The sequence below is a fragment of the Centrocercus urophasianus genome, unplaced genomic scaffold, assembly GCF_019232065.1.
Source record: "Centrocercus urophasianus isolate 14NV4802_14NV808 unplaced genomic scaffold, USGS_Curo_1.0 seq_16, whole genome shotgun sequence".
Taxonomy (NCBI): domain Eukaryota; kingdom Metazoa; phylum Chordata; class Aves; order Galliformes; family Phasianidae; genus Centrocercus; species Centrocercus urophasianus.
The window spans coordinates 14,777,734-14,804,404 of record NW_024884711.1 but is presented as its reverse complement, the minus strand read 5'-3'; the positions used below and the strand labels follow the sequence as shown (position 1 = coordinate 14,804,404).

General features: G+C 41.1%; 1 protein-coding gene and 2 long non-coding RNA genes across 3 annotated transcripts in view; all 3 read left to right on the top strand.

The window, feature by feature from the left end:
- Positions 1 to 3,625: 3,625 nt before the first annotated feature.
- LOC122159317 lies at positions 3,626 to 18,895 on the top strand. Its single transcript, XR_006168444.1, has 3 exons — positions 3,626 to 3,668; positions 13,236 to 13,435; positions 18,769 to 18,895. It is a non-coding gene; the product is annotated as an uncharacterized LOC122159317 (long non-coding RNA).
- Positions 18,896 to 26,671, top strand: part of WIPF3 (WAS/WASL interacting protein family member 3) — a gene marked incomplete at its 5' end in the record, with an annotated part of 21,900 nt that continues 14,124 nt past the window's right edge. The window contains one exon of the mRNA XM_042816852.1: positions 18,896 to 18,934. Coding sequence (XP_042672786.1) covers positions 18,896 to 18,934 — 39 coding nt within the window. The remainder of the gene's footprint in view (positions 18,935 to 26,671) is intronic.
- LOC122159318 lies at positions 18,941 to 24,609 on the top strand. The gene is made up of 2 exons (XR_006168445.1): positions 18,941 to 19,275; positions 20,064 to 24,609. It is a non-coding gene; the product is annotated as an uncharacterized LOC122159318 (long non-coding RNA).

Here is a 26,671-nt window from a genome sequence, read left to right as displayed (position 1 = left end):
AGATTTCTTGAAACACAGCTTTCAAGTGTTGGAAGCTATTCAGAAGTGTAATCAAATGGCAGGCTGAAAGGAAGAAACATTTCTATTTCACCTTTTAATGCTTTTCTGTTCTGTGCACTTTAATGTAAAGCTATTTTTCAGATTATGCACAAATGCCTTGACTTATCAGTATTTTTGTTATGTCTTAAAAAGGTGTTTTAATGTATTAAATGCATTGCATTTCTTCTGTACTTAGGGTAAGATATTATCATCGATACTTACCACTGATGTGATCAAGAAGTACAACACAAGCTACACCAGAAGCAAAGCTGAGGGAATATTTAATATTGTAAAGTAACTTCCAGGCACATTTGCATTTTAAGTACTTGAATTAAATGTTTAAGTTAATTAAAAAGGAACAAATTTATGTACTAGGCTCCCTAAAGCAATTAAAATTACACAACAAAAGACAAAACCAGTAGAAACCACGTTTGCTCTGACTACACAATACATCCTATGTGTACATTCCCCATTGATTTTAGGTAATGTACAAGCTTATGAACAAGAAAATGTTGAAACATGACATTTTTACTTGAGGGCTTTCACAGCAGGCATCAAACCTGATTTCATAGTTTCTGTTGACCAACCAGCAACAAAAACAGCCTTGAAACCTTGCCCATGTGGCACTGACATTGAACTAGAGCTGGAACATCAGCTCTTTTCAAGAGCCCATAGTTCTCCAGGGTCAAGTTCTGAAGGAGAAATGAGTTTGGTTTAGGCCATCTAGGCTGGGTGCTGCTAGCATCAGATCTAAGGCAGCACAAAACACCCGCAAGCCATCTGCCTGCTCAGTTTGTGTCCTTGGAAGGGTTTTTTTTTTTTTTACTCTGTAGATCAATGTATAGTGGTCTACTTTCCAGTAGGATTGAGGCTACCTGTATGAGCAGTACTGTCACCTTCATGTACTGTGTAAAGCTTCTAGTAGCTAAGATCTTATCAACAAATTAGAGAACCAGTAATGTGTAAAAGTAATGTGTAAAAATAAGGAATCGAACAGAAGCCTCTATATTTTATTATTTATGGATGAAAAAAAAAAACCAGAACTTGAACACATCTTTTTGAGTACTTTCTTTGACAAGTACTTATGCTGACACACATTAATGAAATATCTCAGATCCTTCTACTCGAGAACTGAACCATCATGCCAAATAAAAGAGATGTTCTTCTTCCCCTGCATGGGATACCCTTCATCTCCTCCTAAATCATTTGACTTATTTCAGGTGTTCTTTTTTCTAATGTGGAATTACCAGGAAGTCTTGAAGATAATAGTGTCACAAACATATTCTTGGTGTAGAAAGGTATTTTTAGAGAAATGATCAATTATATATTTATTAATAATCATCATAATCTAGTACTGAAAAAATTTAAGAATGGAAGGGGACTTCTATGGAGTGATGCACTTTTTTTTTTTTTTCCGTTTGTTTTAATTGGGTTTTGTCGCAGTAGCCTTCACAAAATGGCTTGGACTTTAGTCTGTGGCCTCTTCCAGTAGCACTGCTCATTCCTGGATTGTCTTTGGATACAGTACCAGGAAGTGAGCACTTCTACACTTTCCACCAATTCCCCTCAAAGATGAAACAGAAAAAGAAGACTTTTACAACCCCTTGGCATGGATCCCCGAAGGGCTCTTCAAATAAAATGTAATATGCCACAGTTTCCTCTAACATGCTACCACTAGCCCAGTGGCAAGTATTGCATACTTCAGTGCATACTTCAGTGTAATAAACGCATGTGAATGATGTACTGTGGGTAAAGCTGTTTCAGATTAAACCAGTGCATAAACAGATTAGCAGCTGAGTGCAGCTGCACAGGTAGAAATGGTCACTGCTGAACAGTACAAACTTTGTTACCATTAGGTGGACTGAGCTGGTAAATAGTGGGATTTAGAAACCAGACAGCAGTCATAGGAACAGAATAAGTCAACTTTTTTTGTGTGTTTCTTGCAGCTTGTTTCTCTGAAATCCACTTCTGATCTAAACCAAGAGGTTTCCAGCATTAGTAATCTAAAAACTAGTACTAACTGTGATTAAAATGCATGAATAAAGAGGGTGTCAAAAGCTCAGAAAACTGCACCAAACTAAAAAACAAGATAATGTTCTTGCACACTGGCACAAGACTATTTTTAAATTTGGAATATATATGTATAAATACATTTTTTAGGTAAATGCTTAGATTTTTTCTTGTGTGCTACCTACGGTCCTCTAGGTTTTACTTTGTGTTTTTAGGTTGAAACTAGTGGGCAACAGAAATGGGTTTAGAGCTCCCTGACCACTGTAGAAACAACTGGGACAGATTTTTTGCACAAGCCACCAGGAAGATATTTTTAAAACAATAAATCAAGTTCTCAACTCTGGACTGCTGCGAAAGCTCTGGCATGGTCCGGCATCACATCCTTATCTCTAAATGGGGGAGATATGAGTTTGAAGGATGGACTATTCAGTGGATAAGGAACTGGTTGGAAGGCTGAACCCAGAGAGTTGATGTCAATGGCTTGATGTTCAAGTGGAGTCCAGTGATGAGTGGTGTCCCTCAGGGGTCCATCTCAGGCCTAGTACTCTTTAACACCTTTATCAATGACATAGATGATGGGATTGAGCGCACCCTCATCAAGTTTGCAGTAGACACCAAGATGAACAGTGCATTTGACACAATAGAAGGGAGGGACGCCATCCAAAGGGACCATGGAAAAGGTGAGCCTGTGTAGACCTAATAACGTTCAACAAAGCCAAGACAAGGTATTTGGTATGTGGGTTGGGGCAATCCCAAATATGTGTATAGACTGAGAGAAGAACTTGGCAGTAACTCCCTGTCCTCAACAGAAACAAGGAAAACTCTCCTGGGGTGAGGCCATAGCATTTCCAGCTGGAAACTGCCTTTAAATAATCCTGAAGAAACCAAGATTGTTCGTGTATATTCTGAGTACACAATCTGAAGTGTGAGGGTGAGGAATGAAGGCAGCCATCTGGCTGCACCCACAGCCCCTTCCCAGGCAGATGCAGTTCACTGAGTGGATGGCCTTTGGCAATGGGTGGAGTGGTGGCACCTTTGTGCTGCTGGGCAGTGCTTTGGGTTCCATGTGGGCATTTGAAAAGAGAAGCCAAGGTGTGCGCTTGAGTGATGAGACACTGCAATGCAGGACAGTGCTTCACAGTCGGGGATAGGGTTGGGGATGAGGAATGGGCCGGGCTTGTCCAGGGCCTCCTCCTTGTCCTCCTGAGGACAAGCCCGTGTACCCACCGCTAAGCCCTCAGCTGCCGTCCAGGGCCATCTTGAACAGGTGGCAACTGGTGCTGCGGCGGGGCTGTTGGCATCAGAAACAGCTGGCTGCAGCCGGCCACCATCTGTCTCCCACTCAGTACGCGTGCACGTGTGTGTGTGTTACATTACCACTTAATATTTAGTTATTTGTTTGTTTGTTGTTCCCTCCTGAGGATTGCGACGAGCTCCTCTCCCCTCCAGATTTCAGACTTCCCTCCTCACGCACACCTCCTTCCCCCGCCTCCCGACCAACCCCCGCACCCCGAGGAGAGGCGGGCAGGCGCCGTACCTGGCGCCCTCTGCCCGGGGAGGAGCGCGCCTCTCCGTCCCGACCCCGGCGGCAGCGGCAGCGGCAGCGGCACGGCGAGCAGGTGGGCGCCGAGGGAGGCGAAGCTGGCCGCTCGCCGCCCCCAGCCCGTCACGCCTCTGCCCTCCGCTCCACTCAGCGCGGGGCCGCGGCGGGGAGGCGCCGGCGAAGGGGCCGGTGCCGGGGCCGGGCGGCAGCCGGAGCTCGCCGGGAGGGCTGGGGGCCGTGAAGAGCGACGGCCGGGGCTGCCCCGGCTCTGCGGGGCCGAGACGGCTCCTCGTGCAAACTTAGAGCCGGCTGCGGGGCCGGGGAGGGTGGGGATCAGGATGCCTCAGGCTGCGGGATACGGTGAGGGCTGTGGATGAGGAGAGCATGGTTGCATGTGAGCTGCGGGGCCGGTGCGGTGCTGCGCTGTTTGTTTATCGCCCTCAGACGGGCTGTTTGCACACAGGAAGAACTTTTTTTTCCTGGCTGGTGCCCTTGAAGTAAATGTGTTGGAATAGGTAAGCCGAGGAAAGGGGGATTTGTGTAAATGTAAGCAGTGCACTGTGTTAAATGCTTGTGTACGTATTGCAGTGGGCATGTGGGAATACCTGGTGTGGCCCACCGGAATAGGGAGGATGCAGGGAGGGATGGAAGGAGAAATGGAGGGATGCAGGAGCCAGCATAGCTGCAGGTGGGCTTTGAGATTCTGGGGATGGGAAGGATGCACTCAGGCCGATGGGCTGGGTTGGGCTTGGGACGAAATGCGGTTTGTTGTGAATTGAGAGGGCGAAAGGGCTGAAAGACAGCAAAAGGAGAGATGGTATGGAGGTATAGAATAAGGGTTGGTGATTTCAACATGGAACAGCCTTGGGACAGTCTGGATTTATGGGCTAAAGTTTCTGGGTGCTTCTGCTGATTCAGACAGCAAGATACTGCTGCAGTTGTGTTAACAGCGATACTTGTTACTGTGTGTGCTGCACGGTATGCTCAGCTGCCCTTGATGCTATCTGTATTTTCAGTTTCTCCAGCTCTGTATCCAGCACAAACTCATGGTCATTTAACAGTGTGCCAGTGTTTCTGAAATCATTGTTAAAGTCTTCAGCTTGCTTTCTTTGTACTGATAAACAAGCTACAGGAAAGATGAACACAGGCTTCCTTAGAGCAGTGTGATCTGGGACACTCGTTAGGTATGTGTGCCTGCAGATCCTGCTCCTGCGTGGCCCTGTGACCCAAGCAGTCCTGATGGAATGTGCGGGCGGTGCGGACTCTGCTGCCGCCCACAGCTGTGGGACTGTGCCCAGCCTGAGGAGGAAGGATGCAGCCTGCTTTGCTGACAGTTACCAGCTTCCATGCAGAAGCAGCTCAGTGTAGGATGCTTAAAGGGTTGCGTAAGTGTGTGTTGTTTCACTGACAGTGCTTTGGATGTTTTGCTTTAGATGATGCCAGAATATGAGTTAGAGTCATAAGATTCAGACTTTGGTCATGTGAGGATAGGTACAGAGCTGAAATCAGCATTCAAATCATTCCTTGTTTGATTCTATTCCCGAGAAAGATCAACTTGCACTTGAAGTTCTGATTCTGCACTGGAAAGAGCAGCATACACTACATTTATCAAATTATATAGTATAATACAAAGCAACTTCTTTTTTCTTCTCTGTCTCCATCTCTAATGGCTCTTCCAAAAGGAAATATAGATAAACTAACCTGTAAAGATCCTGCAGCATTTCAGTTACTGCAATACATCAGGAAGGGCCATGCACTGAATTTATTTATGATTGCTATTAAATTTGCACAAAGTATTTAGATATCTTTTTTGAACTGTAAATCAAAACATAGCAGTAACCATACCATAAAAGTCAGCAGCGCTTGTTGAATATCTTGCCTTAATAGATCCTAGCATATTTATGCTAATAGATGCTCTTTGTATTTGAAAAGAGTCACTTTTTGAAGGGGGTGATGAGGTCAGTATTTTGGGAAATCAATTGTCCTCTGGAAGGAAGACCTTGAACTAAAAACAGTGTGGTGGTCATAACAAATAGAAGAGTGTTTGCACATTTTAAGACATAAATGTGGAAAGCGTTAAAGCCGAGTAACATATGATTTAATATTTTAAATTCAAATGTAAATGATATTGAAATGCCAACCAAGGTTTAATATTTTAAGCTTATTCCAGCTCCAAAGCGAAGCTGAGAAAGAATTGGCATCACATTCTTTGTGTGTTTTATAAGTCAGAACCTACCTACAGGAAATTCATGATTTTCAGTAGAATCACTTTCTCTGGAAGCTTTTTGTCTCTTTGCTTGGTGGCTGGGACAAGTTCTGCTTAGTTAATGAAAGCAGGTAAGATGGGCCACGATCAATTCAGCTCTCTTCCCCTGGGCTTCTGTAATAGATTGGTCCTGGATGTGTGTGAGCATCAGACACATTGTTATGTAGGTATTTGATACCATTCACTTAAAGGTCTAATGAATCAGATGAAAAATTGAAGCAGGTGATTGCTTCGGGAAAATGGTGGTGGGTTCTTTTGTGCCCTGATACAAATTTCTGGCTTCTTCCAAACTGCATGTAAAATTAATAACTAAATAAATATATAAGTGAAATATAATACCTAATAAATTATTCTGACTAAAAGTCTTCAGTACTTGCTGTTATTTGTAGAGATCTTCCTCAGCCTGTGCTCTTACAGGAAATAGTTGTACTTCTTGAAAGACTGAAGCTTTCTGAAAAAGAGCTGATAGGAGCAGAACCTTAATGGGACTTCACAGTTACTTATTAATCTCTGGTATCTGTGCATCGGGGTTGTCTTGTGCCTTTGTAACCAGGGTGACCAATGATGTAGGTTGTGCTGTGTTTGCAAACAGAAAAATGTCCTCAGGGCTTCCAGCTCAGAAAGGGAATATCATAGAATCAGAGAATCATAAAGCGGCTTGGGTTGGAAGGACCTTAAAGATCACCCAGTTCCAACCCGCAGCCATGGGCAGGGCTGCTACCCACCACTCAGGCTGCCCAGGGCCCCATCCAACCTGGCCTTGAGTGACTTCAGAGATGGGGCACCGCAGCTCCTTGGGACTTGTACTTTTGTACCACCAACTGTATATGCTTGGACCAACTTGAATATTTTTGAATATGTCCACCTTAAGTGGTATCATTAAGTGACCTCATTCAGTAGTATGCACAACAGCTGTAAAGGCACCTTTGACTGCTATAAAAGTATGTGAAACAACTGAAGATTGTTCATAAGGATGTGAAAAGCATGTTTTCATGCCTTGGTAATTCAGACAACAGTTCAGATGGATTTCCTTTAGATTACCAGAAATAGCTCTCCTTTGATTAAGATAATGGGAAACCTGATTCTTCTTTGCATTGACCCTGTGTCACTGCTGACCACTGTTAAGAGGAGACAAACAGTCCTCCTTGAGGAGAATGGTGACATCAGCAATGTTATCTGGAATACAGCATCCAGGCCTGGGGCCCTCAGCTCAAGAAGGATGCAGAGCTGTTGGATGGCTATGAAGATGCTCAGAGGTCTGGAGCATCTCTTCTGTGAGGAAAGGTAGAGGGAGGTGTAGTTGTTTAATTTGGAGAAGAGAGGGCTCCAGGGAGACCTCATTGTACTTTAAGGGAGCTTATAAGCAGGAGGAGGACTGAATTTTCACATGGTCTAATAGTAATAGCACAAGGGGGAATGGTCTTAAACTAAAAGACGGGAGATTTAGATTGGATATTAGAAAGAACTTTTTTTATTCAAAGGATGGTGAGGCACTGGCACAGGCTGCCCATCCCTGGAGATGCTCAAGGCCAGGTTGGATGGGGCCCTGGGCAGCCTGCACTGGTGGATGGCAGCCCTGCCCATGGGTGGGAATTGCAACTAAATGATCGTTGCCATCCCTTCCAACTCAAGTCATTCTGTGATTGTGTGATATTGTAGGCCAGCTGGGCAGAGGAGAGTAACAGAATAGCTGTGCTATAGCTCCAATACGAGTGATAATACAAAGTGAAAAACATAGGAAAACTGGACAGGAGGTTCCTACAAGATAAAATTCATTAAACTCAGAAAAACAGAAAGTTCAGCAGGAAAACATTTGCTCAGTTTTGACACTGCTTGTACAAACATCTAAGAAAAATACCCTGTATCTGTCGTGCACTTGTTAAGTAATGGATATGCTTATCCTTCACTAACAATGTGGCAATTCCAGCATCTGTCTCCATAAATTAAAGAATTGGCTATAAACTACAGTGCTTCTGTTTGATTCATAAGATAAGGGGAAATGCTTCCTTGCAAATGCAGAACAAAGTGAATGAATGGATTTAGAGATAGTAACCCCTTTGTGTCAGTCCTTTTCACTAACTATAAGCAGCTCTGTTAATGACTGTTTAGCTTTTTTCTAGCTAGCATATCATGTACTCTCTTCATTATAAATAACAAAAAAAAAAAAAAGAATGAGGAGAGCAGAGTATGGCAGCTCACAATGGAGGTCTTGGGATCTTTTGTTCCTCCTCTGAATCTTCTTGTCTGAAAGTTATTATATTATTGCTTTTCTAACTGGCATCGTTTTGTGCAATGAAAATTTCATACACCAGCACTGCTGACTGCATATGAAATACCCCTGGCAGGTTGGGGGCTTTTGTCCGTATCAGTTATGCCTTTAACATAGGCTGAAGAAGAAAAGAAGAGAGCACAGGATCTGTACAAAGTCTGTAGATTTGCTGTTAGTTGAATAGTAGATGTGGCGCTGTGGGGCATGATTTAGTGAGCACGGTAGTGGAACTGTTGGGCTAGATAGTCTTAGTGGTCTTTCCCAACCTTAATTATTTAATAGTTCTTTGATTCTATGAGTAGACAGATAAGAAAATCACGAGGAGGGAAGGCAAGCCAGGCTTACATATGAGGAAAGCAGCGCATGTTTGAGTAACTTGTTTTTAGGAGGAATGTTTGCTCCTCTTGGGGATGCATGAATCACTTCAAAAACATCTGCCAAAATCTGTCTAGGATTTGGTCAGAAAGATGCTTTGACTGATCAGTTGTGCAAGCACAAACAGCTTAGCATGCTTAGGGATGTTACTTGTGCTACCTCAGCTTGTTATTTGCTTGGGTTTTCAGAATGAAGCCCTAAGGAAATGACATCAGTTCTACTGAAAACAGTGGAAAATTGAGCATAAAAATTAATCAGGGATGGGTTAGTCCCTAAATCAGTAAATTGACATAGTGGGAGATCGTAGTGTACTGTGGGAATGACAGGTGTGGGACCTGACTGGATGCTTACTGCAACCTTTTTTAGCCTTGAAATAAGTATACAGCAATGTGATTATACAGAAGTGGGTTGTGGAAAAAAAAACCAAACAAACTTGGATCAAGTGATCATGAAGCTACATTGACTTAACGGGAGGATGAATAGTGCCGTGCTTTGTAGGGATATCTGAGCTTGCTTTTAAAAAGCTGCAGCAGGAGCTGCGGAGGTCCTGTATAGCTGCAGTGTATACTTCAGTTGTTTTGCTGCTTTCTTCTGCCCAGTCTTTTTTGCCTATTTTTTTTTTTTTTTTTTTTTTAAATTCCCATATTCCAATCTGGTACAAGACTATCAGGAAAAGCTTTGTATCTGGCATTAAGACTTACCTACTTTACTCAGGATACATTTCCTCTCTAGAAAACACATTTCTGCTACCTGACAGGATCACATTTCCCTTTCACAGACAGGTCAGCTTTCTGCATTTCTTCTGTATTTCTCAGTATTAGCAATCAGTACTAAACCTCTGATATTGCCAGTGCAGTTATTTACTTGTGCAACATGTGCTGTGTTTCTTTCTCCAAGGCAAACAACTCAACCTTGTAAATGAATTGTCTGAATTTGTCTGGCAGGCATCAGCAACAGGCAACAGTGGAGGTGAATGTTGAAAGGAGCAAAGATAAAGAAGGAATGAAGTGAGGAGGGCGGATGAAGAGACCAGTAAACCACTAGGAAAGGAGAGAGATTTTCGCAGAAGGAGAACAAGAGAGAAGAGGGCCAGATCCAGACTGGTAGAAGTGAATGTTGGAGTCCCAAACCAGCATAAAATTTGATACCAGAGTTAGTTTGAGTCCTCCTCTTGTCCCTGCTTACAGTGATGGTAGGAGATACTGGCTGCACAGGAAGTGTTCACGAGAGCTCATTCTGGCATCAGGCTTTTGCTCTATAAATGAATCTGCTTGTTCAGAGAAGGGACAACTGAAAAAAACACCTTGTTCCTTCATTCCTGTGAAGGTGCAATTTCAAATAATCTGCTGCTGCCAGTTAATCCCCTTGAATTACTTTCCTTCTTCAGCAGGCAACAAAGGAAGTTGACTATTTTTGGATGTTCACTGCTTATTCTGTATGTATGTGTAGATATCCATTGCATTGTCCACTCTGAATATGATGTTTTTAACAAAGACTTGTAACTCAAGTCCTTTGAACTGAAGGGCTGAATCTTCAATTTAATAAAACTCAAATTGCTTCCTTTTGAGAACTTTGTTTGACTAGAAATTCAGAACTGCATTGGCAGGTCAAAGTGTCTTTTATCTGCAGTTCTCTAGGAAATTAACAGTTACAAGTGACTTCACAACTTGTTATTTCTTGTAAAAAATGAAGGCATTGTCCTAAGTAAATGAATGACAGTGGAGATAGATATTTTGTCTATTAACTTCAAAACTAATTTTCTGTTTACGAGAGTAATTACATTTTTATGCACGGAATTTTATAAATTATTGGCTATGAAAGGAGCCGTAAAAACACTTTGCATTTTATTTGTTTTAGGACGCTGAATTAGTTAGAGTACTTAAAGTACAACACTTTTGCAACACAGTGTAGCTCATCTTCCTTAGTAACACAGGATTTTTTTATACCTTTTACCTGTAAGTATGGAAGCCTTGCATTGCTGTGAAGAATGTCTAAGATGAGTTTATCAGTTATGTCACTGAAATGAAGCAGCAGTTTCAGCAGGATTGGCAAATAAGCAGGAAAGGAAGAATGTGTAAGCATGTTTACGAGTTGCAGTTCAGTTGGTCAGTACATCAGTGCTAGCATTTTTACCATTGAAAATAGATTTGGAAGGGAAAAGAGATAACCGCAGCTTCACTGAAAACCTGGATCAAAACTTCCCATTCTTTTTTTGAGGAGAAGTTTTCCTGGAAGCACCTTCCCAGAGGTGATGAGATAACTGCTTTTTACAACCCTTATGGAACAATCCTTACAGTACAGTGACCAGAGTCCAGTTCCAAGCCAAGATATTGATGCCATCTTGTAGGGAGGAATGACTCACATTGCTCTGCCACTTTTGTTTTTCTTGCACTGCAAGCACTGGACTGTTTCTTAAGCTAGTAGAGATCAATCTGATATTGCACTCTGCAGGTCTCTGTATGCTTATATTTTCAAGCATGAGGTTGTCCATACTAAAAGGTCTCCAGGGCTGTTCGTACTGAAACACTTGGAGAGTATAAAAGTAAGCAGTCATCTTCATAATGTGACACTGACCTTGAACTTCAACTGAGTCGCACATTCTTTATTTAGCTTAGGCCAATGATTAACTTTGCTAATGACTGTATATCAAATTCACCATTGTTTATAAATCTGGCAGTGAAATACGGCCTGTCTTTGTGTGGATGATACAGTGCATTTAAAGGAAACCTTTGTATAAATTGCTTCCTTTGTAAAGTCAAGTCTTTGTGCCAGTCCTAATTGCTTCTCATCTACCTTGGTCTCTTTGAGCTCTTTAACCTGGGGTTAGTAATACTGTGAGCATAATTCATTTTTTGTTCTTATGTATAGTTCTGTTCTGTTACTCCTGATTTAAACAGGATGACAAATTTCATATTCTGCAGCATTACAGCAATCATTCTTCTATGGTAAATCTCCACAGAGCACAGGAAGCTACACCCTAAAATAGTCATGCATAGGGAATATGAAGTCATATATGCAGCTTTGCCTCTGAAGGAAGATTTGTCAAGACACAGCACTTTAATTTGTAGCCTCAGCACCATGGGGAACCCAGCAAAGATATCTGCCCTCTGCACACATAGAAGCAAGGCGTCTTCAGATTCCTGTAATCTGCACTAGGTCAGCCCTGGCTGGTTAGTCACACTGTTATCAGGCTGCTGGCAGGATAAGAGTTGCACTGTTAGAGTGTTTTGTTGTTTTGTTTTGTTTTGTTTTTCAAGCAGAAAGAAAGGGGATGTAGCCTTTATTTGGATATTTCCACACCTGGTGGAAATATTCCACACTGGGGAAGCTTTACTGTCATTGCTAGGCTTAAATACAGAATACTGTTATGTGCTGTGAGACAGTTCCACAGATCCTGTGTAGGCAAATGCTTCCTAAGAGTGTTTCATCAGGTATTAAATGGAGGAAGAGCCCCCGTGGTTAGTGCATTGCAATGGAAATGGAAAAGCCAGATTCTCCTTTCAGTTGCGTTGAAGTAAGTGGAGATTGGGAGCAGAAATTTCTCGTAAACTGTATACAGTCCAAAGTGTGGTCTGTTAGCAAATGGTAAAAGACTCAAGTTTTTTTATTCTACTGTGGGAATTTACCTCTGAATGTCTTAAAATATGGATAGTAAACTAGGTATGCATATGAGGGCTTGTGTTTCTAATAAGGTGCAAAAGAGAACTGTAAGTTTTGTGCTTTTGTGTAGCTCTTAAATCTCTCACATACAGCAGAATCCATTGAGTATTTTGTGGACAGCTTTATTTCTGCAGAGGATGGAGGCTGTGAGGATACTCAGAAGCTCTGCTTTGATTCTTTACTAGTTTTGTTTTCTGAATTCAGAAAGTCATTCACACTGAAAGCAGTAGGAAGAAGTGGTGTGACTTGTTTTGATTTCAATTGTAATTAAAATCTAACGTGGTTCGTTCCAAGCAGAAGCTTTTTCCAAGTAATTTCCAATTGTGTGATAGCAGTAGCTGGAAAATTAATGTCTGTAACGTGCATATGTTCTTCTCTGTTCCCTCCCTGTTCTGCCTCTACATGTGTTACACTGGAATTAAAACATTTGTGGCTTATTTGTACCAGGGACTTCAGCTGTTCTTCAGTGATGTTTGAGAGGAACAAGTGTTGCACAATCTACCTCGCAGATCATGAAAGCTGAACAGATGCTTATTAATGCTATTTCTCTTGTGTGATTTTAAATTTTCTTGATTTTTTTTGTTGAAGTGGAAGGATTTAAAAGAATTCAGAACAGTATAGTTTGGAGATCACATGTGACTATGTAAAAGATGGCTAAAAGTTAGAGACGGGGTTTGTGGTCCACATTTATGCTTCAGTTTCTAATCAACAAAATAAGATCAATGTTTTAGATGAACTTTCCTGCACACCGGTGTAGTCTTCATCTTAGCTTTCACTATTATGCAAAAATCTGTAAATTTCCCCACATCTGAATTTCCTAACTCAGATGCACAGTTGCAATGATTGTAAGTCCTGTAATAGTAAACTTGTTGTTTTGCAGTTCTTTCCCTAAATTGATTAGAAGGGTTGAATTTCATCCAACTGTGTTGTTGTATTGTAATGACTATACCACCAAAAGGCAATAACCATTTTTTTTTTAAAGGAAAAGCTACTGATTTAGAAATAATTTTATGTTGCCTACCACATATATTGAAATGATTGTGATTTTTCCCTTTATCTTTTCTCCTGCTCAGCATTGTTCTAAAGTGGAGTTACGGCTCTTCCGTGCCTTGCCCTTCTATGACAAGTGACATATTTTGGTACAGTCATTGTGGACAGACCAGTGATGGTGATCTGCAGGGCTTTGGTGTGATAGCAACGGTGGCAGCAGCTCTCCAAACACTGCGCTGTTGCTCTTCATGGTGCTGGGATCCCAGGAGGACTTCGGCTTAAGGTGAGCCCAATGGCAGTGATACTTCAGAAGGAGATCTTTGGGAAGCTTTTGGATCAGAGCTTGCGTATGTCTAGTGGGCAGGCAAAGTGAGACCAAATCTGTATAAAAGCATAAGCAGATGCGTTGAGTTTGGTGCAGGTGAATCTAACACAGAACTGAGAGAGCAGGTACCAAAGATGGAAAATCTGCATTTGCTCTTTCTTGTCTTCCATTTCGAAAGGAAAATCTGTGTGATGACTTTGGGACTTAAGAAATTTGGTGCTTGAGTTATACATTGAGGATTACTGTGGTTCTTAAACCCAGCAGTTATTCAACCATGTATAGTGAATAGAAGAACAGTCTGTGACACCTGAAATTACCAACTTTAGTGTTAGCATTACCAGGAGGACAAAAAAAAGAGCAAGTATTTATAGATCAGAGAACAATAATAATGCTCAGTGGCTGATGAGATGACTTGTAAGGAGCAAAACAGCTGAAAAGTGTAACGAGTACCTGCAAATGTGCTTCTAAACTATGAAGTTTCACAGAACTGATATTGAGGGGTAGAAGAAACTTGCGCGTTACAGGGTAGGGCCATCTGCAGTGGAGTGCAAACAGGATCAAATTAAGGAAAGCAGAAATTAGGCTGAGTGTCAGGCAGTCTCAACTGAAATTTATTTGACTGTGAATGAACTTCCCAAGGGAAATAATACAAGCTACATTATTTGGAACATCTAAAATTAGACTTCAGAAAGCACTATAAAATTGTACAACCTTGCTTTGGTAGGGAGGTGGACTAGAAAAGGCAGACTTGGAGGTTTTCCTTTTTTGCAATAAATTCTGAGATTGTTGGGCCTGATTCTGGATGATGACATGGAAGTGAAGGGAGGATTTACACTACTTTTGGCCTGAACGACTGAGGTTAATCACTCATGATTTCTTGCCTCTACTTATTGCCAACTTTTTAAACTCAAATGACTTTTTTCTTTCTATTCATGTCCCTCAGGGATAAATCAGACTCCACCCTTCCAAGTATAAATACATCTACATTTAAAATAAGTTTTCCTGACTCTTGCAGATTGGGTAGCAATGTGGAAATAAGGATGAAGATTGGTTCATCGAGAATGTTTACCTTAATCTGTTCGCCTTTGATATTTTTAAGAAGCTTTTTTTCATAGGGAGAGGAAGGTTTTACAAATGTAAGCAAATTCTGAATCATAGAATCATTAAAGTTGGAAAAGACCTGTAAGGTCACTGATCACCAATACTGCTCACTAGATTAGGTCTCTTGATACTACATCTACCCTTTCCTTAAACACCTCCAGGGACACTGACTCCGCTACTTCTCTGGGCATCCTGTTCAAACAATTCATCACTCTTTCTGAGAGGAAATTCTTCCTAATGTCCAACTTGAATCTCCCCTGGCACAGCTTGAAGCCATTTCTTCTTGTCCTCTTGCTGTTACCTGGGAAAAGAGGCTGACCCCCACCTTGCCACAATCTCCTTTCAGGTAGTTGTAGAGAGTGATAAGGTCTCCCCTGAGCCATTTCTTCTCCAGACTGAACCCATTTCCATTAACCACTCTCCGTAAGACTTATATTCCAGACCCTTCACCAGCTTTGTTACTCTTCTCTGGATGTGCTCTAGGGCCTCAATGTCTTTCTAGTATTCAGGAGACCAAAACTGAACACAGTACTTGAAGTGTGGCCTCACCAGTGCTGAGTACAGGGAAGCAATAATCTCCCTGGTCCTGCAGTATTTCTCATATAAGCTAGGATGTCATTGGCCTTCTTGGCCATCTTGGCACACTGTGGGTTCATGTTCAGCCAAGCGTTGACCATCATCCCCAGATCCTTTTCCTCCATGCAGATTTCCAGCCACTCTACCATTAGCCTGTAGCATTGCCTGGTGTTGTGGCTAAACTGCAGGACTCGACACTTGGTCTTGTTGAACTTCATCCCGTTGCTCTCAGCCCATTGATCTATCTTGTCCAAGTCTGTCTGTCGGGCCTTCCTACCTCCAGGCAGATCAGCACTTCCCCCCAGCTTAATGTCACCTGCAAACTTACTGATGGTAATGTACTGACGGTACATGATTCCCTCATCCAAATAATAAAGATATTAAACAAGACAAGCGCCACTACTGACCCCTTGGAAATACCACTCATGAACAGTCACCAGTTGGATTTAATGCCATTCACTGCTTTCTGAAAGAAGGGATAGCTTATTTGCAAGGATTTCAAACAGCATGGAGGGAAAGCTATAGGGCATCTCCAATACTTCATTCAGGGATCATGCATTATAGCCCCTCAAAATGCATTCCACTCCCGTGTTGCTGGACAAGAGGATTTAGGCTGGGTGTATGAGATACATGGTGAGGTGAATGGTAACAATCCTGAATTTTGAGTTGTGGGTGGCCATACAGAATCATATTCTGGTGCTGGTGAGACAAGCAGCCAGCAAAGTTATCTGATCATATTTCAGAGGGCGACTTCTAAATACCAAGATCTGATTCCCATTTCCTCTCTCCCACTGCTGCTCGCCCCCAGCGTACGTTGCCTCCTGCTGCTTTACACATGGCCTGCTGCAGAAGCGTGGGCTGTGGGCTTTTTCTCATTTGACTAAGGGCATATTTCCCAATCTGAATCCTTAATAAAGACAAAAGGCCTGTATTGCAGGGTAGGAAGATAGTAACCTGTAACATATTATTAAGAGGGAAGACTCATTCTCCTTATGTCCATGTTTTTGAATGACTTAATTGAGGAAAAGAGATATCTTCTGATAACAGCATTTTGCACAGGCCAATGATGAGGATGGAACAGTGGAGATGCTGGTGATGCTGTCTTTCTTGGAAAGCCTCACTGAGCTATTATTAAAAAGATTACAACCAATTCTTACAGATCCAGAGTGCTTTGATATGTTAGTCCTTTGCGTAGTATTCTCTCATGGGTGAAAGCAAATGCTGCAAAGTCTCTGCATTTTTAATTTGTGATTGATCTCCCGTGAGGGATTTTGCAAGATGTAGAAGGAAAATAGTCACATACTGTATGGATGTTGTTCACGTAACACTTCCTAGGAAAGTGAACAAGGCTGCACGTACATTTTAATTTTGTTGCCTCTCCTAATCTTGAGTTCCTTCAACTCAGGAAGTACAGTGGGGAGAAATTCAGAGGAGAGCAACAAGAATGATCGGGGGTTGGGAAATTATCACCCACAAGTAAAATTTTTAAAAAGCAGGGCATTTGGAAAAAGAAGAAATGACTGAAATGGGAGGTACAGGCCTTTAAATACATGAGCTGCAGGGAACAGAGACAACCAGTTCTAAGTATGTATTCTTTTATCCATCCAAAGTGAATAAGAGATTCAAGAGAAAAAGAGCACAGCTGGGTCAGGAAGCTCTCTGGTGTTGGAAGGATGTTGCAGAATATGTGGTGGTGAATTGAGTTAAAACGCTCATGGCCAGTCAGCTGGGGTGTTCCTCAGGGTTCAGTACTGTGGCCAGTCCTGTTTAATATCTTTATAGATGATTTGGGTGAGGGGATTAAGTGTACCCTCAGCAAGTTTGAGGATGACACCATGTGAGGGGAGGAAAGCTCTGCAGAGGGATCTGGATAGGCTGGTTCGATGTGCGAAGACCACCTGTATGAGCTTCAACAAGACCCAGTGTTGGGTCCTGCATTTTAGTTGTAACAATCCTGGAAAGTTGCATAGTGGAAAAGGATGTGGGGATGCTAGTCGACAGTTGGCTGAGCATGAGCCAGCAGTGTGCAGAGGTGGCATCCTGGCTTGTATTAGGAATAATGTCACAGCAGGACCAGGGAAGTGATTGTCCCTTTGTGCCCAGCACTGCTGAGACTGCACTTTGAGTACCATGTTCAGTTCTGGGCCTCTTACTGCAAAAAGGATATTGAGGCCCTGCAGAGTGTCCAGAGAAGCGCAACAAAGTTGTTGCCCTTCTGTTGCTGAAGGATCTGGAGCACAAGTCTTATGGGGAATGGCTGAGGGAGCTGGGATTGTTCAGTCTGGAGAAGAGGAGGCTCAGAGATGAGCTCATCACTCTCTACAACTGCCTGAAAGAAGGTTATAGCAACAGTCAGCCTCTTCTCCCAGGTAACTAGAAACAGAACAAGAGGTAATGGCTTTGCCAGGGGAAATTCAGTTTGGATATTCGATTCGTCTCAGAAAAAGCAGTTATGCATTGGAACAGGCTGCCCAGGGAGGTCCCTGGAGGTGTTCAAGAACACTGAGGGAAATGGTCAGTGGTCATGGAGGGGTGGGTTAGTGGTTGGACTAGGTGATGTCATTTTTAAAATTATGGCTAATAGTGCTTACTTCTAATAACTCTGAATTCTAGTCTTGGGTGATGTCTTTGCTATATTATAACTTGAATAGCTATTCAAGCATATTTTGGTATGTCCAGTTTAAAGATTCTGTAACGATCTAAACTCTAACTAAATAATGTTAAAACAGTGTAAAATTGCATCTTTTCTCAAACAACCCAATTCAATTAAATTTGCCTAGAATACAGTCCAATTATGGGAGCTTTGTGAAATGCAGTCAACCAAAATCTGTCATTAACCTAAACTCTGCAAATTGTTAATGATATATCTACCAATATTGCTTTAGGTACATTTGCACAAGCTTTGGGTGTTGATAATCCCATTTCCTATTTGTAAATTAGTGTCTTCAGCATTCTGTTGGAACACATTTGTCCTTTTAGTCAGTATATTAATAAGGAATTGTGTAAAGTTAACATTTTAAAGTGACACAGAACAACATACATTTGACTTTAGTGCTTGAAATGTCTGATCCTTATATGCTGCCATTTAGTAATAGATCTATATTTAATGAAACTCTAATCTGTAGAACTATTTCTTTTTTAATTCAATCATGTATGTCTCTTTTTTTTTTCTTTTTTTTTTTTTTTACATTGTGAGTCACTGGACTTGCTCCAAAGCTCCTTGCTTGATCTTTTGAGCATCAAACCTCTGATTTAAAGACATCAGAGTTTTTGTCCCAGTAGGAGTGTCTACATTTGGTTGACTGCGATTAGTTCTCTGCAGAGTTGCATTTTGGAGCTGTGGGCTGGATTAAGGGAAAGCATAATAATTAAAGCTGGACAGCTTGGCATCTATGCATTTGGTATTCATGGCACTTGTCCAAATATGTGAGCTTGGTCTTTATGTGCTTGTTGTCATCAGATAACTGTAATGAGGCTGTTCTTACTGTAGTTTTGGAAGCGGTGCAGAGCAGAAGTCTTCAGTCTGCTGAGAGCTAGAAATTTGGCTGATCTTCAGCTTGCAGTGCATAAACACATTCGTTCCTCTTCTTTCTTTTTTTTTTTTTTTTTTCCAGTTTTCTTTCTCCTCCCTTCCTTCCCGTCAAGGACACAGACTTTGGCTATATTTTTCATAATTGTGTGAAGCTAGAAACCTGACGGATGCCTGTGCCACCTCCGCCACCTCCTCCTCCACCACCTCCACCACCTTCTGGAGGGCCCCCTCCACCACCACCACCTCCGGTAAGGCTGACTTTTTATCTCCATTAGCAAAATCTTATGTATGGTAACCAGCTCAGAGCTCCCAGAATTTGGTGTGCACGTTCATAGCAAGTACCTGGAGCAAGTGTCGTTTTGCTTGCTTTTGCTCTTCTGTTCACTACAGCTGTGGTCTTCAGAGTGAGGTAAAACTGTCCACTGAGGGGAAGAGAGAAAATGTTTGGACTTCAGTAGTATGTGTGTGTCATTTATAAATTAGTAAATATATGTATACTGGTTGTGCATGCTGAAAATTTTTTCATTAATAGGAATGTATGATCACAAAAAGTTAAAAGATTGGAGACCCCTACATTAAAGTACATGTGGTGAGAATTTGACATTAGTGAATTCTTCTCCCTTCAGAGAAATGATTTTTGTGTTATAACTTGCAGGTGGTAAGTCTTAATTTCTTCATCTGCTTTCATATAGCTTCTGTTAAGACTCTCAATGCTCAGCTGCTGCTGTTTCTCTTTCTAGCACATGCCATCTTCCTGGGGATACAGCACAATATGCTTTTATACACGTGCAGGAACAATTACTGCTTGTAACAGATCATTACTTTGTGTGCCATGAAGTAGAACATGTACCTTGCCAGCACATTTGCAGTAAGGGGAGGATGCTGTGTTTGGAGTTTCATGGTATTACATTTTGAGAGCTTCACAATTAACAAACAAGGTTAAGCCATTCCTTTTATACCGTAATCTTTTGTTCATAACCTGTTTCTGCACTGAAATTCATAGGCTGTTTTTGAAGAAGTAAAAGTTGGCATGGTTATGTTCAAGACATGAAATCTCTCCTTATGTTTCCATGTATTTTTCTGTCACTGTTGTAATTATTTGTCATGTAAGTTAGTTCCTATAGCAAAACAGTACTTTTTCATGCCTCAAATGTATCTGAGGAGGTTTTTTTGTTTGTTTCTTTTGAGAAATAAACAGTCTATTGGGATGTGGCAGGGTCAAGAGCTTTATTCCTGTCTCGTGTTCTTCAGTGTCTGCTATTTTGTTCCCACAAAGATCTGTTGATTTTTATTTTTTTATTTTTTTTAAATAATGTTTTTATGTTGTCTTCATCCAGGTGGAGATTTTCTTGCATGTTTCTCTTAACTACTTTGCAGGCTGAGCCATTTTGTAGAACTCTCCATGAACTGTTGAGACGAAGAGGAGGAAGACAGAGACAGTGCATTAAATCAGCAGTGTTTGATTCCTTTCGTCATTCTGCTTTAATTTTAGGCACCATCAGCAGTGTTTTCAATTAGCAGCTCACTGAGTTGGTACACCTACAGTTAGATACTGAAATAGGTGGGCTGCATTTTGTAAGCAACTTAATGCCCACATCAGCAGCCAAAGTCAACAAAGCTGCAAGTGTTCTTATCCTAATAAATTTAGCTCAGTAAGAGAACTTTTTAGATTCCTAAAACAGATTGTAACTGACTTGGGAAAGCTAAGAGGACCCCTAAGAGCCAATACCAGCAAGTTCTGTTTTTTTCCATCCTCCTTTGCTGATGGCCAAAGCCTCTGCTACGATAGTTTTGATATAAGAATTATGACAAAATTATACAATATTTCCATATTTTATTTAGATCATTCGTTAACTAAAATTATCTTCTGTTGGTAAGATGTACAGAATTTACACTCAGTTTCATCTTGTTGATGCGATGGAAACCAAACGTATTTCTAATTCATTTCCCTGTTCATTGCAGTTGGACTAGATGACTTTTAAAGGTTTCCTCCAACTCTAAGGGTTCTGTGATTCTTTGATATTAAAGCCTTCCTTCCAAAGAAAGTACTGAGCACATGTGCCAATATAGAGAATTAGTATACCAGTGTGAGTGAGTATTGCTTTTCTGTAACAGCAAAAGGATTTTTTCCTGTCGTAATGGAATCAGAGAGGGCCAACGTTGGGAAGACCTGTAGTCCAAGTTCAGCTGAAGCACAGTACAATAATCAGATCTCCAGCTGATGTTAAGTTGCACAGTAAAATCTTCTAATTGAGGAATCCATGAGAACTTGCTACAGGCTCTATTGTCATTTACTGTTAAGCTGGTTTTTAGAACTTGGCATCTGCCTTTTACAGCTGCTAATGTGCACAGCTGTTGTTACAGCTGCTAAATCTACAGTTGGAGGATGGAGGCATAAGAATTCTCATAGTCATGTAGCTTTAAGCAAACCTTCAAAGCAAGCAAGTTTTACTTGGTCAACACCCAGAAATGTTTCAAAATACACAGCACTGTGATTTTTGTTCTTTCATATTGATATAATTAAACCACAGTAATACTTAACATATTGGCAAATAAAAGTTAGAGTTTAATTGCTGTGTTGATGTTTAGGCAATCTGCTGGTTTCACGGACTTGTTTTATGCTAAAAGGGAGATGAGTGTGTGTTGATTGGGGTTGTAGAATCCTGTCATTTTGCATGATACCATTACGTGGGTTATGTGGGTACCACGGATTGGTGTTGCTTTACTAATTGTATGGGTAGTAGCTGTGCTTTCTCTTGGCTTTCAGTAATAAAAGATTTTTAGAGAAATAGTCATTAATATTTTTTTCTGCATGTCTTCTTAGTGAATATAGTGAGCCTTGATCCTAAATGATGTTGCAGTCCTTACCTCACTGAAAGCCTAAGCACTTTGACATTTTTGTACTGTTAACTTCAGTCAAAAGGAAGTTTGGTTCTATACTACTCTTTTCGAATCTTTGAACTTGCAGATACCCTGAAGTATTTGTACTGAATTCTCACTTCTTGCATAGTTGCAAGGCCATACTAAAGTGATTTGGAGATGATATTTAAGACATGCTTGGAGCCACCTGTGCCCAACAGCTGAAAAAGACTGCTAGAGCATACTTCAAAGAAAACCAAGTGGAATTTTTGGGAGGGAATGCTATGAATCTGTAATAGCAGATGCAGGTGGCTGAGTCAAAATGTAAATATAATTAGATTAATTAGGCATGTCTTCAAATGCATGCCTTCATGGGGTCAGAGGAGAGAGATGAGTAGGCAGAATAAAACTGTGCCCCAATACATTTGCTGGCATTGGTTTGCACTATTCAGATCTTTTATCCTTTTCTATTCCTTTTCACCCCTTTTGCCTTGTAGTTGTATGAGGCATGATGGTTAGTTTAGGTTGTCATATTTCCAAAAGTAGAGACCACTACTGAGACAGATCAAGAAATTTCTCAGGTAAAGCTCCGAAGAGATGATCAAGAGAGAATTTTGCTTTGATAAATCTTGCTCACTTTTTATGTGCAGTGCTGTGTTGCCTTTGTACATAAGAATTCCCAATGTTATGTTCAGTCATCACACATTAAAATGTTAATATTGAAGGAAGTGTGTATATGTTGCAGGCTTGCTGAGTTGAGCCTTATTCACAGGAGGTGTTTGTTTAATGACTCATGTATTTGTGGAGCTTAAGAAAATACTTCTATTCTCGTGTTCCTAACAAAGCCTTAGCGTAGAAATGAACCCCAACATTTGCAATAGATCACGTGATTGAAGCCAGTAAATCAGCACCAGGAGCTTATTTTCCTTATTGGCCTACTAAAAAATAGGAGTAAAGGAGAGGAAAGAAATACACTTATTGGGAGACTACACTTCAGTGGGAAAAATGTGAAATTTGACATAATGCTGAATATGAAATTGGTATGTAAATTAGTCTGAATGATTACTGCTTTCTCATTTAGTTAAAACAAAAAGAATTTCTGCTATGGATGAACGTATGTCAGTGTTCACCAGGTTTGTTATTTTGGCCATACTCTATGCTTGTAATAAAAAAAACTCAGAAGAACAATTCCTCATGGTATAACACTGTGACAAATGCATAATTTACACAGAGATAGAGTTTGCAATGTTAAGGAAAACATCAGCTTCGTGCAATTGTTGGAGTGCAAACCTTGTTGAGCTGTTTACCCCAACCTTCCCAAGGAATTCAGAGAATGACAGTGCTTATCTGAAAGTGTGTGGGAGACGGTTTTACTCCTGTGACATTTGGTTCTACTGCTCTTTGAAAAGAGAAAAACAGTGTATGTAAAACAGCTTGGCTGAAGGTAATGACGATTGGTGGTACTCTGATTTGGTCCTACTGAATACCATGAGAAGAAGAACGTACACGCGTATGTATGTGTATGCATAGGTAGGTGTGCATACTTGCTCATCATTGGTTGTAGAAGTAAAGGCCACTTCTTAAGTTTTCATTTGGAACCCGAGATGTGCGAACATGATGCTGAATGGTTAGCAGAATCATGCATGGTGCCGATTATGAACTATTTAGGAATGTGTTTATTAAAATTTTCTGCGAGCCTTGAGTAAGAAGATACTTGCTACTTTGTCATGAAGTCCCTAGGTCATGGGATAGCAAATCGTCATGTTTATTGCTGCGGAGAGGGAGCTCATGCCTGCTGATCTACTTGCTGGCTGGCCATCACAGGGGCTGTGCGAAAGGCTGGACAAAGTGTGGCTGAAATTGTTGAGGGTAATTTATTCCAACCATTCATTCCATCTTCATTCCAAAATTCCAAAATAAGCTGATTTATGATGTTTTAATAATGTACTGCATCTCACTCCAGTCTGCTTTCATAAAGAAGTGAGGGGCAATTACACTTCTGTCTGCATGCGGTTCGTTTAACTTTATTTTTGGAGAGTGGAAAATGTGAGATTACATAGCTATGGTGTCACAAAGTGGTGCTGCTGTAGCTTTCTGCACCTGTAGGCAACGAATACAGAACCGATCTGTGGGAACTGTGAAAGGTGGGGAAGACGTGGAGAAAGCAGAAATACTACATTTTTGTAGTGTGTAGTACGTGTTTCATCTGGCCAGGGACAGGAGCACTGCATATGCTTGTGTGTGCTAATTTTCCTCATTGCTTTCCTTGAAATTTCTTTGGTCACTGCTTTTGCAGTGAGCTCTGTTCTGCAATATATTTCATAATGCTGTGTGTCAGACATGCTGTATGAATGCAGTGGGAAGTATTTAAGTTTATTCTTGCTTTGGCTGTCCTTTTTTTACGTTTGATTTGTGAACCACTTTCTTGTATTTAATGGCTAAAAGTATGAAAACTGTAGTGTGCCACTGTAAGTGGCTGTAACTGGTTGATCCCCAGCACTAGAAGCTTCAGAGAGCAAAGGGTTGATTTACCTTTCTTCTCACAAGGTGTTATTGCCCTGAAAAAATCACATCTGCAGTATATGCAATAGCTGCATGTTAAATTCCATCTCGCAATTCATGCTACACTTGAATTAGCCTCTCAATTAAAATGCAACCTGGAATTATAGCAATACCTGTGCTGGAATGTGACATTGCAAGAAACCTCAGTTTCTCAATATTGTTCCAATTTGGGCTGACCATAATTTTGCATTGGTGCTAAAATGCAAATCCAGGTAATTGGGTCGGACGGATAGCATAGCATTCTTAAACAGAACAGAAGGTCAAGTTGCAATATGTGTAGCTTGCCACCTGTTGTTGAGTATTTTGTTATCACCATTCAGAATAGCCCGTGTCATTCTGGAGACCCCGTTGTGGTAGGGCAGGTGGTGACACCAACTCCCACTGTGGTATTTTCAGCCTTGTTCAGTGTGTGATGTTTTTACTGTAGTGCCAGGACTTAGGGTTTACTTCTTTATATAAGAATTTTCACTTTTTTTTTTTTTTTTTTTTTTTTTTTTTAAATGCAGAGGAGAGCTTGAGAGTTTGAATCCCCAAAAATGTGACAAAATTTTGACATCAGAAGGTGAATTTCTGAAGCCAGACCCAGGGTATTTTTGGTATCTGACTCATGATCTTTGTGAGCTGCTGGGAAAACACATCAATGATAATTTGATTTTACAGTGCCTCCATTTTGGTGGTTTATGTTCCTCGGTATTTTATTTTAGTGAAAGAATGGCCAGAATTTGTATTCAAAGTGTGAGTGTCAAGAAGTTAAATATGTGAAAGTTGAATGGCTCAGCAGGTATAAATTGTCATATTGATTTTGCTGCCTTTTTGCATTCAGGTACAAAATTTAGCAACCCACACAGGAAAACTTTAAGTACTCTGTTGTTAATAAACCCACAGTTCCATTCATAGCAGGATCAATCTAACTCTTAAGAATGCAAAATTTGTCATTGTCTGATGGAGTGGCACTGACATAAAGCGAGGAGGGTTTCTGTGGGGCGCAGTGGCATTGATTGCTGGTGGCCATTGAAATGAACACTGGAATACAGAGGTAGGAGAGAGTAACACCTACTGTGCTTTTTCTTATCTTTTGTTCCCTGCCATTGTGATTGCCAGCACATTTGCATCTAGTTGTACCTTGCAAGCAGGTAGGATGCTAGCGCAGAACACAGGGCTTTGCTAATGGAACACCTCATTACTGAGATCTGCTAATGCCGGGATTAGGCTGTGGCTGAAGTGCTGGAACAGGTCTCTAACTAAACTTCTGCACCATACTTCCTTTGCTTGAGGATCGAGTGTGGTGTAGACACAGCCTATCTGAGTACACACATTGCTCGATGGCCTTTTCAACCCTTCAGATTCAGATTGCAGAACTTTGCATGATAAATGTCAAGATCACAGTTAATCATTACTTAGCTGGGTGTAGATGGAATCACAAAACCCTGCTCTCGTCATTCTCCTGAAACAATGACTTGATTAGCTGCCAGGAAGTGATTTGGCGGGTCCCTCCTGTGGGTTCCCTCAGAAATAATGTGGGCTGGATCATGACCCGTCACATCGTGTGTGCTTGGAGCTCAGATCACTACAAGTGTGTGAGATGGCCGTGTTTACGCAGGTAGACTGAGTGCCAAGAATTAATTGGTTTCATGCTATGCTGTAGAGCAGGAGTACAGGAGTAGCTCTGACCTTGCCATTGAGAGTACAAGGGGAACTTGCACCGTGGTGAGGTTTCCCTAATCGAGAGGCTTGAAATCAGAAGCTCTGTTGTTAATGGACAAACCAAAATTTGCGAGTACTGGATCTCACAAACTTCTGTGTTTTTCACTTTAGAATACATAGAATACAAGAGATTATATATTTTGTTGGAGAGGATTGTTGGGTTCTTCCTCAAGCTGGAAAAGGGGGATGCTTTGTTTATTTTATTTTACATTTGACAGTGCATAATTAAAACCACACCTGATGCACAGTTAAAACAAGAAAAGAAGGGTGACAGCATTTTTCTCTACCATACTTCTGCTTGCGACTTGTTGGAAACGGGGCTTATTATTTTAATAAGCTCCTGGGTTTTGTTGCACTTGTGCTTCCCAGCACTTTCCTGAGGGAGACCTCAGCTGCCCATCAGAGAACGCTCTGTGATAGGAATGTTCCTGCCTGCTGAGCAAACTGCTGCTGCTACAAATTTAACACTGTGAATTCCTGGCGTAATCCTGATCTGGCAGCAGGAGTTAGATTTTGAGGGAAACAAGTTCTTCTGGTGTTTCAGATTTTGTACTACTGAAGTATAGATGAGTTTCGTAATTTTGTACCAAAGAGGGGGATGGCTCACACTGAGATTTATGGTCATCTTCAATCTTCCATCTTGTTCCAAAACAACCTGATTCCTTCAATGAAAATTATGATATTGTGGTTGGTTCAAACATTCTGGCATCTTACTGCAAATATTTTTTTCTTTCAATTCTGTTTTGGAAAAGGATGGAAAAGTCATTTAAAAGTTGGATTCATTTAAACCCATGAGTCCTGATTCTCATCCCCTCTCACTGTGCTCATCTGCTTGTAGAGCCTTGTGGTGCCATATGGGC